At 45.5% G+C, this 10901-nt stretch overlaps 1 protein-coding gene across 2 annotated transcripts in view; it reads left to right on the top strand.

Annotated features, from left to right (window-relative positions):
• The first annotated feature begins 7599 nt into the window (after positions 1-7599).
• The window catches only part of P3H2 (prolyl 3-hydroxylase 2), a 153681-nt gene continuing 150379 nt past the window's right edge, over positions 7600-10901 (top strand). The window contains exon 1 of one of the 2 annotated variants that reach the window (XM_001500060.5): positions 7600-8587. In XM_001500060.5, the coding sequence (XP_001500110.1) occupies positions 8138-8587 (450 nt within the window). In that variant the 5' untranslated portion in view covers positions 7600-8137. Of the gene's footprint in view, positions 9027-10901 lie in introns of both variants that reach the window. The other variant, XM_070243481.1, reaches the window with a different exon arrangement.

The following is a 10901-nucleotide window of genomic DNA, read 5'->3' as shown; positions in this document are numbered from 1 at the left end:
ATTTAGTAAATCTCTTTCTGCCCAAGAGGTTAAGAGGATGATGATGATGAGTTTACCTTTTTGAATAAGTGTCCATTTGAGCAGTCTGCACATGGTCAGCTACTGCTAATGAAAGGTAATTTGGAAGTGGGCACAGCAGGAGTGGGCTGCTGTTTGGGGCAGCATGGTTGAAGAAACCACAGGCAGACACCATGCCAGGCTGCTGAGGAACAGGTGGCCATGTAGTCAGGAAGCTGGAATCGATTTTCAGAGGAGAAAAAATGAGTCTTGAAGTCAGAATCTAAAGTTTCCAGGTATGATGAATGACAAGGTCTCCAGCAGAGCCACAATCGTGAGTTTTATGGGTTCTGCCAAGGTTTTTGTTTGAATGAATTCCTCAACATCACTATGATAAGCAAAATACTTCATTTTAAAGACATATATTTTTGGTGCTTTAGCACTGATAATTTTATTTTGATCACTAAGGTTTATTGAACAGTTGGAAAATTTCTGTGGAGGACACTTTTCTTTATTCAAAAGGAAAACAAAACTGTTTCTCTTTCCTCCCAGCCTTTTTCTCTCATACAAATATATAGATGCAGTTGGTTCTTCGTCTAATTTCCTTTTATTCTTCAGTTGATATTAAATCATATGGGCTATTAATCTTTGGTCTACAAGTCAGATTTTGGTAAAAGATGAGGCACTGGTGTTTTATATATATTTAAAATTAAAAATTATATATTATACCATTTTATTACCTTGAAAGCAATTTATCCTAGGTTTGCCACAGACAAGGCTGTTAGTTAACGAAATGCTTGATTTCTGGGGCCAGAGTGGGGAAGGACTATAATCTCCTTGAGACTTGGAAGTGCCTCATCCTCCAGCAGGTTAGGTGGGCTGCTAGTACCTATCAGACACTAGAGCACAGAATAGGGGAGGAGGCTCAACAGTCCTGGCAGAGGCACATCGAGATGCTATCCAAAGGGCAAGGATGTCAGTGTGCAGGGTACCACAGGTCAGACCATTCATAATGTGGATGCTGTTGGAGATGTCCAAAAAGAGGGAAATGGTGATAAGAATAGACAAAGCAGACTAGAATAATGAGAGAGGCAGGCGCCTAGCACTAGAATTCAGGGGGTCTTAGTAACTGAGGCTTTATTGCCCTAACATTTGACTCTTTTTACTTCCCTGGGATTCCATCAGAAGATGAATCTGGAGGCTACCAGAAGGCTGAAGAGGTTGGCTAGAATAAAGCCTCTGCTGGAAGGTGCTGAAAGGAATTCTTGTCTGGAGACCCTAACAAGAGAAGGAAGAGATCTTCGGTAAAGTGGGCTCTGAATTCAGAGTCAAGTCTTGACTCCCTAACCATTTGCTCTGTGAACCTTTTAAAAAAATTTTTTATACTCACATTTCTTTGTTTGTGAAATTTGTGTAACAATATATCCTTAATTTCTCCCCAATGCCCAAACCCAAGGATCAAATAAAATCACAAAAACGTTTCCAGCTCAGAATCCTCACTTAGTGTTAGTGGAAACTGAACGAAGATGAAAGTTTAATGCTATGAGGGAATTTAAGGTAAATTCTCCACCAGCCAAGTAATATCTTTATATTTCTTCTTGTGCTTTCTATATCTGGTTTTCCACCTAGGTCCCCCCAAAAATGTGGAAATTGCAGCAGCCTATGTTTTTGCTGGAAATGGGTACCAGATACGATTCATTTTGAAGTGGTCTTCTTCATTGTTTCCCCATGAAGCTGAGGCTGGAGAGATGAGAACATCAATGGCACTGCTGTCGTCTGGACAGGCCCCAGTGCAGAGTATCAGCTTGGGGGCCAGCCAGAAGCAGGGTAGACCAGATGTAAAAGGAAGGTACAAACAACTGGTTAGAAACACTTTGGTGGGCCAGACTTAGGGACACAGAATCAGCAAGCAAGGGAATGAAAATCAGCCAGATGTCCAATAGCAAAGCAACCAGGATCAGGGGTGGCTATAAGATGAGACAGAGGGTGTCACAGCAGAGAGATGAAGCTCCGTCCCAAGGAAGCTGTCAGCAAGAACTAGGTGCTGGTTCAGGCAGGTTACTGATGTTAGTGATGTTTGCCAGCTGGGAACAAAGGCTTAATTTAGGAACAATTTCAGTTAGAGCGAGCAGGCTCAAGGCAGGGGCCACATTTCAGGGGAAGAGGAGTGATAATTTTTCTACTTAGATAAGTAGAATGTTGGAGGAGTGCTCCTGTTTTCCTTATGTGTGTCTTGATGAGGGACCTTCTAGAGTAATGCTGCAAAGGTTCCCTAGCTTGGCCTGAGAGTAGGCAGGTAAGTTTGGCTGGAGGGTGTGGGTGGAAGAAATACTAATAGAAAGACCATTTACTGCATATAAAAACCCATATTCTCTAAACCTGCTTTTCAGCAATAAAGGTAATGTTTGGGTACTTATTATTGATTCCATTTCTAGTCTTACTCAAGTGGTTCTAAAACTGAAGTTGAAAAAAAGTGATTAATTATCAACCCTAATATTCCCAAACAGGAGAAGACAAGGGTTCAGTTTCTAAACCAGAGTTCAAGGGCAGAGCAGGCCAGTAGGACAACAGCGGAGCTGACTTTGCTGTGGAAGAAAGCCTTGTACTACTGGGTGACTAGGGCCAGACTCAGTCTTGATAGCTTACAGCAGGGCTGAGCCTGAAATGTGGGGCTGGGGAGGCCCTGCTATGAAGAAGTCAGAGATGGAGATGGGAAGGGGCATTCAAAGATAGGTGGGGCATGAGGGTAATCTCAGAATGATGGATCATCCCCGTGTACAGAGCAATTTTCTCTCCTGGGATTTCTGATAGGTAAGGTTTTTCTTTGCATCCTTGCACAGCGACCTGGCATCTCTTATGTGGAATGAATTAAGACCTATTTACTCTCATGGTTGTGACTGGTTCTACATGCTTTCTGTCACCTATCAAGTTGAGTTCACAGTCATGTTAGACTGTGATCATGTGTCCAATACATATGGTTTTACACACCCACATATCCCTTGGCCATATTTATTCTGCAAAAAATTCTATGAGTCTATGACTCTAGCAGAATGAGGAACATAAAACAAAGTCAGTGACGAAAGAAAAAAATGTGGTCAAAATTCAAAGCAGAATTTTGACAGGTGCTATGAAGACAGGTTAGGCCTAGAAAGAGGCAGGCTAGTGCAATGGGAAAAGCACTAAAAAGGCTTCAGTCTTGGCCCTGTAATTTGCAAACTGACCTTTGGCCAAGTCTTTTCTCTTTTATAAGCCTCAGCTTTCTCACTGGTGATATGACAGTACTAACGCTTTACTCAATGAGACCCTTGCAAGTTAAATGACTAAACGTTTGTAAAAAAACAAAAGCTAGCATAATACCCAACACATAGGATATTCTCAATTCTCTGGATTTCAATCTGAATAGTGATTTTTAGCTTAAATTATTTTGGAAATACTTAGCATTCTTTATTTCACTTTTTTTCTTGTTCAGCTAAAATCTGAGGCTCCCAAGGAATGACATTAGAGTGCCTCCATGACAGGGCTGTGGGGACACGATGTTTGCAGAGCTTTGTTTGATTTGGAATTTTAAAGCTCAGTAAGGAATTAAGGTAAGTGCAAGGACAGAGCTATTAAGGAAATTGAAAAGGAACAGAAAGTTCTGGAATGTGGCAGCTCCTGTTTGATTTTAAATGTAAGTTAAATATTAATTTTTCTAAAAAAACCTTCTCCAGGGAGTCCTTTTTCTCTCTCTCTCTTATGTTGACAGATTGCTGGTGGCTTGCCTTTCACACTAATTTATTTGGAGGGAAAAAAAAGTCTGCAGATGATTCTATCTGCGTAACAAAAAAAGTCTTCAAAACAGCTCCCTTGTCGCCAGCATCAACAGCAGCTGAACAGGGCTGGGCTCTTGCATAGTGAGAATTATTCCTTTCATTTCAAACAAATCAAAGATGTCCTAGGCAAGCAAGAGCCCTGGTTACACGTGATCAAAATAAACTAGTATTAGACTTGCCTATCGAAAGTAACGATTAAGTCTACCGCTGAAGTCTGAGTACACTTTTTATTGTTCCATAAGGATTTTGCAGGAAAGAGAGAAGTCAGCTTTCAAAAAGCTAAGCTAATACGGGGAAAACAAGAAGCATCTGAAGATCTTCTCTTCTCTGAATTCTTTCCTGCTGGAGGTTCCCTCAAGCAAATAGGTGCGATGATGCTGTTGACTTGTAAACAGAAGTCAAAAGGAAATTCAAGCTTCTGTTATGATTTATTCCAAATATAATAAAAAAGGGAGTGATTGAATCCCTTTTAAAACTTTTGGATGGATTCTCTTGTGTTTTGGCTATTCTCTGAATCTGTAAGGAATGGGGAACAAAAGTGAAATTGCAGGCTCTCAGTTCATACCTATCTTAGCAGACATTTCAACATCTTATGCTTCCAATGTCTTCTTTTCTCAAATCATCATTTCTTTCTTTCTTACTTTCAGGCATTTTTGTTTTCTTTCCCTTTAAAAAAAATTCACAAAGCTACTATCGTCCAGTGCTCCATGACATTTAGCGCACATGCTTTATATTTTGATACATAAAATTAAGTATATATTCTTGCCACTGCTTATCTATGTGAGCTGTGGGCCTCAATTTCCTCATTTGTAAAATACGGGAATTGGACAAGACTTGCAGTGCTCAAATTATGTTCTATCGCAGGGTTCCTCAATTTGGGCACTGTTGATACTATAGGCTGGATAATTCTTTGCTGTGGGAGGCTGTCCTGTGCATTGAGGGATAGTTGACACCATCCCCAGCCTCCATCTATTAGATACCAGCAGAATGTCTGTACTCCGCTCTTCAAGTTGTGACAAACAACGAAGTCTCCAGACATTGTCAGACGTCTCCCGGGGGAGAATTACTAATCGAAGCAGTGGTTCTCAAACTTTGTTGAGTATCAGAATCCTTAGGGGAACCTGATAAAAACATAAAGGCCCAGACTTGGTCCTACTTCAAAAGCCAGGGCCTCTGTTTTTGTTTATTAGTTTTTTCATACACAATAAAGTTTGAGAACCACTGTTTATAAGGAATTGTATTGATGAAGAGGTTCTCAAAGTATGATTCTTACACCAAGAGCCTGAGCATCACCAAGGAACTTGTTAGGAATGCACATTTTGGGGCTACATCCCAGACTTAGTGAATCAGAAACTCTGAGCTGGGATCCAGTTGTCTAAGAAATGGCCCAGGTAAAGAAGAAGGGCATTCCTGGTATACCCAGCAAGATGTTCAGGAGTACGAGAGACCCAAGGAAGACTGTCACTCTTAACACAGAGTTGACATCATTGGGCACAGCATTGCCTGGAATCAACTTCTCCACCCTGTATGGCTCTTATCATAATATAGTCATAAACTTTTGTTCTGATCCAGCCTTAAAAAGCAGATCAGATTGGGGCTGGCCCCGTGGCTGAGTGGTTAAGTTCGCGCGCTCCGCTGCAGGTGGCCCAGTGTTTCGTTAGTTCGAATCCTGGGCGCGGACATGGCACTGCTCATCAGACCACACTGAGGCAGCATCCCACATGCCACAACTAGAAGAACCCACAACGAAGAATACACAACTATGTACCGGGGGGGGCTTTGGGGAGAAAAAAGGAAAAAATAAAATCTTAAAAAAAAAAAAAAAGAAAAGCAGATCAGATTGTCCTTCTTGGGGAGGTGAGATCTGAGGGATGGTACATCTGACTCATGAATTCTCCATAGCACCTGGAGCCCTGACTCATAGATTTATCCTTTGGGCTGTGGCATTGACTCTACACGAGTGGTTCTCAATCTTGGCTTCATATTAGAAGCACTTAGACAACTTTAAAAAGTCTCAATGCTCAGGCCATACCCAAGACCAATTAAGTCAGAACCTCTCAGAGTGAGAGCCAGATATCAGTATTTTTACCTTCTCAGGTGATTCCAATGATCAAGCAAATTTAAGATGTCAACTGAATGCTTTCTGCAAAGTCAGAGGAACATAAGGTAGTAGGACATGTAGAAGATTTGAAAGCACATGGCAAGTTTGAGGATGAGCAGGAATTCTGGTGTGGATACAGCCTGTGAGCTTTCACTCTGTGCCAATGCCAATTCTTCCCCTAAGTTTCCAGGATCCTTCCATCAGAAGCCATCTTTGCAGGCTCTGTATTTCCATAGCACTTTGAATCTAATCTAACACCTACCACATTCTACCTTGTATTATAGTTCTGTACATCATATTTGTCTTCTATACAACATTGTGAACTCCCAGGGATAAAGACCCTGGCTTATTCATCTCTTCTATCCCCCAGAATACCTACTTTGAGAGTAAGTATCCAAAGATAAGAATTTAATTGACATATATTAAACAATGTGAAAATGTCACGGAATATACCACAGCATCCTGGCACTTTGTCCTTACTCCTACAGCAGGACTTCCTAGCCTAGTAGGCTTCAAAACCTTCCACAAGTGGATTGATAACTCTGGACCCCAAAGTCTTTATCTGAAAATAGAGACAATCCCCAGAGAAAAAATCTGGGCAGAGACCCAAGTGCAAATTCTGGAACACTGAACATCCAAGGCATTCAGTACACAGTCAGCCCTAAACTAGAGCTTTTCCATCAGTGGGATGAGCCAAATGAGTGAGGTTTGCTGGAGAAAAATAATAAGAGCATGATTCTTTGGTGTCCCTTTGAATTATACAGCCAGGGCTGTTCACGGTCAGAATGAATGAAGGAATGAGAAGGAAACTCTGGCAGCCTCTTCCATGTAGTGGTGATTCCATACAAAAGCCTTCATTGGGAACTTCATATCAACTAGATGATACATGTGGTTCTTCCCAATTCCCCTTCCTTCTCGCTCACCATCTCAGTGGCCAGGGAGACTTTGGTGAAATTGCCACAGGCAATAGGAGACCACAGGAATGCCTCCAGGAGGCAGGCTGGAGTCGAGGGTCCAGTGTGTAAGCTCTCAGGAATCCATGGGAGAGCGTGGAGCCAAGGAACAGGAAAGAGGGAACACCTTGGCTCAAAATGTATTTTTGAGAGAGGAGATGCAGAGGAACAGGAAAGCCTCCAGCTAGTCCATTGAAGTCTGGCAGCCATTTCTGTCAGCTTTCCCATTCCTAGATTGATGCTTACTGCTTAAGTCCTGGGGGTACTGGATTTATTAAATGGCCTCGTTGTTCAACTCTTACAATAAGAATTTATATCTGAAAACCATTGGACGTGTTGGAACGTTTGGCTGTTGTAGATGAGGAAACTGAGGCTCAAGTTGCACAGGGTCACATGGTTGGCAAACCGAGGGAGGCAGAACTGTAAGAAGAGTCGCTCCTTCCTCCAGCACTTCTCTGGGTCCTATAATACTGCTGTCTGCACAGAAAGGCGGGCTATTTATTGCTCCTCGCATGTGCCTACCCCCTGTTCCAATGCACAGACCCACACCCATACAAAGTAGGATGAGAAGGCAAGGGAGAGACCATCCCCGAGGGAGGGAACAATAAGCTTTGACTCCATAGCTCAGGCGTGAGTCCTTCCTTTGCCTTTTCGCAGTTCTGTAAACTTGGACTAAGCACTTTTCTCCTCAAGCTTCCGTAGCTGAGCTGATCGGCCCTCCAGTGCTTTCCTCACAGCCTGATTGAGCTTCAGCGCTTCCTCTGAAGGTGAAGGGCTCTGCAAACTGCGAGGTCATGGACGAAATCTAGAAAATGACTAGGGCCCTAACCCCACTAAGCTGGATTTTCTTTCTCTCTCAAAAAGGAGTAATCATATCCACTCTACAACCTAGAGGGATCCCCACGTGCAAAGCTCTACGCCCCCCGTGGCCTCCAGCGGCGCTCGCTCTCTGGCTGGCTCGTGGGTGTGCAGCCCTTGGCAGCCCGGCGGCTGCGGTCGGGAGCCTGCAGGGCGCGCGCTGAGCGCCAGCGAGCGGCTCGCGGAGCCCTGGCAGCAGGAGGAGCGTGTGAGCTGTGGGCGTCCCTTTAAGAGCGGCCGGCGGACCCGGCCTCCGCCTCTCAGGGCGCGGAGCGCGCGGTCACCTGAGGCTCGCAGGGCAGCCGGATCGCGGCGGGGCTGGCGCTCTCGCCCACGGAGGTAGCAGACGGGGCCCGGCCGCCAGGTGCCCGGAGCCTACTGGGAGCGTGGCCGTCCCGCGCTTCTCCCGGCGGAGGATGCGGGAGCGCATCTGGGCGCCGCTGCCGCTGCTGCTGCCGCTGCTGCTACCGCCACCGCTGTGGGGCGGCCCCCCGGCGCTGGAGCCCGGGCCTCTGCAGCCCTTCGACCTGCTCTACGCCAGCGGCGTGGCCGCCTACTACAGCGGGGACTACGAGCTAGCCGTGCGCGACCTGGAAGCGGCGCTGCGCAGCCACCGGCGCCTGCAGGAGATCCGCGCCCGCTGCGCCCGCCACTGCGCCGCGCGTCGCCCGCTCGCGCCCCCCGGCGCCGGGCCCGGGGCCGAGCTGCCCTTCTTCCGCGCCGTGCTCGAGCGGGCGCGCTGCTACCGCAGCTGCGAGTCCCAGCGCCTCGGGGGACCCGCGTCCCGCCACCGCGTCAGCGAGGATGTGCGCAGCGACTTCCAGCGCAGAGTGCCCTACAACTACCTGCAGCGGGCCTACATCAAGGTACCCCGAGCGCACACCTAAGGCTCCGTGCGGCCCCGGGATGCTCTCTGCAGCCTTCCCCACCGCTCCTGTCTCCTTGCCTTCGTTCTGCTCGTTAGCCTTTCAGATCGGGTCTCCTTTATCGTTTCTGCCTCGTGTTTGTAGATCTAGATATTTGGTGGCCCGAGCTCTGTAACTAACACTAGATGACCCTGGGCAAGCCGTTAGCTCTTTCTGCAGCAGCTTCTCTCTCAAACAGAGGACTGTACCGAAAAGACGATGTTTAAAGTACCCGTTCGGCACTAATTTCTGAGACCTTGGCGGAACTGAGTCCAGTATAAGAGTCTTCTCTTGCTTCAGTTCTTGGTCTAGCCTCACCCGCATTTCTCTTCCGCTTCCACTCCCTCATCCCCCCTATACCCTGCCTACAAAGAAGTAAAGATCAAAGGTGAAAGAGAAGGTATGTATGGAAGAAGTGACTGTGTGAGGCAATCTCACTAAAAGTATCTACCCAAAGCGCTGACCTTTTCTCCTCTGATAGAAGGCATCCAATTTCTGGAGGTGAGCATTGGACCAGGTTAGTCGACTTCAGACACCCAGTACTCTCCTTCTCATTTTATTTTTGTGTATTCAGATTGCCTGAAGTTAGTGTCAGGAGTGTATATTGGCGTTTTCCCCACTTCCACAATTTGAAGATCTATCTGGACGCATCAGCAGATTAGCCTGTGTTCCTCAATTCCCCCCCTCTCACTTGCCCATGGTGCTCTGAACTTACACTTTCTTCCCCCTCTGCCTTTCTATGTCAGTATATCAATGTCTCTTCTACAGCTGTTGGAGAAGTAGTGCTTTGGGAGTTGGTTGGTAGTGCCAGCCAACAGAGCAGGCTGCATTTCTGGAGTGGCGAAAAGACACAGCATGTGCAGATGTCCAGATGCCTTCTGCCGCTCATCCCACAAGGTCTTTGCCCTCACAGGTGCTAGGGCTCTCTGGAGATTTGTGGTTGTTGATAGAGTTCAAGAAATCATAGCTGAGACAAACTCTTAACTCCCAGTGCTGGGGCTAGGGTGCTGGAGTTCACTAGACTAGTATCTTGGGCAAGAAATAAGGAGAAAGCCTGAATCCTTTCCAGAATGTGTCTTCTACTTGCTTGTGCCTCCTCATGGATTTGCTAAGGCATGTATTAAGTGTAAATCTTATTTCTTTTAAATGAGTGGCACAGTTTTTGGCGGTCTTGCAGAAATCAGTCAATAGTAGGCAGAAAGGGAACCTTGAGTACCTGACAGATGTCCTAAGCTGGTTCCCAGAGGAGAGCGTGAGTAGTTGAGTTTGGTTCCTGTAGCACAGTTTTCCTGGGCGTCTCAGATGTGAGGTTGGCAGTCCTGCTGATAGTTCTGTCTCACATCTTGGGTAGATTTTCCTTTCTTAGGTCTGGAGAAGGAATGCATATTCATGTTCAGTCCTATAAAAATAAATAACCATGAGGTAACTCTCAAAATGTGGGTTTCTTTGTGTAATTAAGCTCACTTCAATGTCAATGTTAATGTTTATTAGTCATTCTCCTGCTCCTGTCCCCTGGTTGGAGGTCAAAGAAGGTGAAGCTGTTGGTTTAACATACCTCAAATTTTTGCAGTGAATTGATTACAGGAATTCGTCACTCCTGGGCACCTCTGTGGGTGAACTACTGGGTGTGGTCAGATGAACGGATGGAGTTTAAAAAGTCCTTTCAAAAATATGTGAATTCATGTGCTAATTTCTGTTTTACCAGCAGTGTTTCTGAGAGCAGAACAAGTCTTGCATCTTCTCCCTATTCACCTCTCCTCCAACAGGCGAAGTTTTTTGATCTAGGTAGGATAATCTCTTAAGGGGGAAGTATTGTTATCCCTTTGGAAATTCATTTTTGGTGGTTGGAGTTTGCAGGAGTGTCTTTGTGAACATCTGTTAAGATACATTGTGGTTCCTCCCTCCTTTTCCCCAAGAACTCCACAATTTTAGTCTCTGCTTGGCTTCCTGGTAGTTTTACTCATAAACACACGCACACGCAGACTTGCAGACTCCATCCTTTAAAAGCAAAACAAAACTCTCACATAATAACAAAGCATCCTCGGTCTCTGACAGGTGTGGATGCTAAAGTGTTCATTACCTGATGCTAGAATGAGGAGTTCCCTGTGTGGGCCTGGATATGATATGGTCCTTTGTGTTGCTGAGTTACTTTTGACGTCAGTGATCCAGTTTGTACTTGAGCAGGATAATCCTGGGCCAGATTGAATTTGTTGAGGACTTTGCAGCCAGGATTTGAGAATTGTACATCCTCTAATACAATCCTAGAGATAAGGGG

Source organism: Equus caballus, chromosome 19 (assembly GCF_041296265.1).
Source record: "Equus caballus isolate H_3958 breed thoroughbred chromosome 19, TB-T2T, whole genome shotgun sequence".
NCBI classification, from domain to species: domain Eukaryota; kingdom Metazoa; phylum Chordata; class Mammalia; order Perissodactyla; family Equidae; genus Equus; species Equus caballus.
This window is presented reverse-complemented; position numbering and strand designations above follow the sequence as displayed.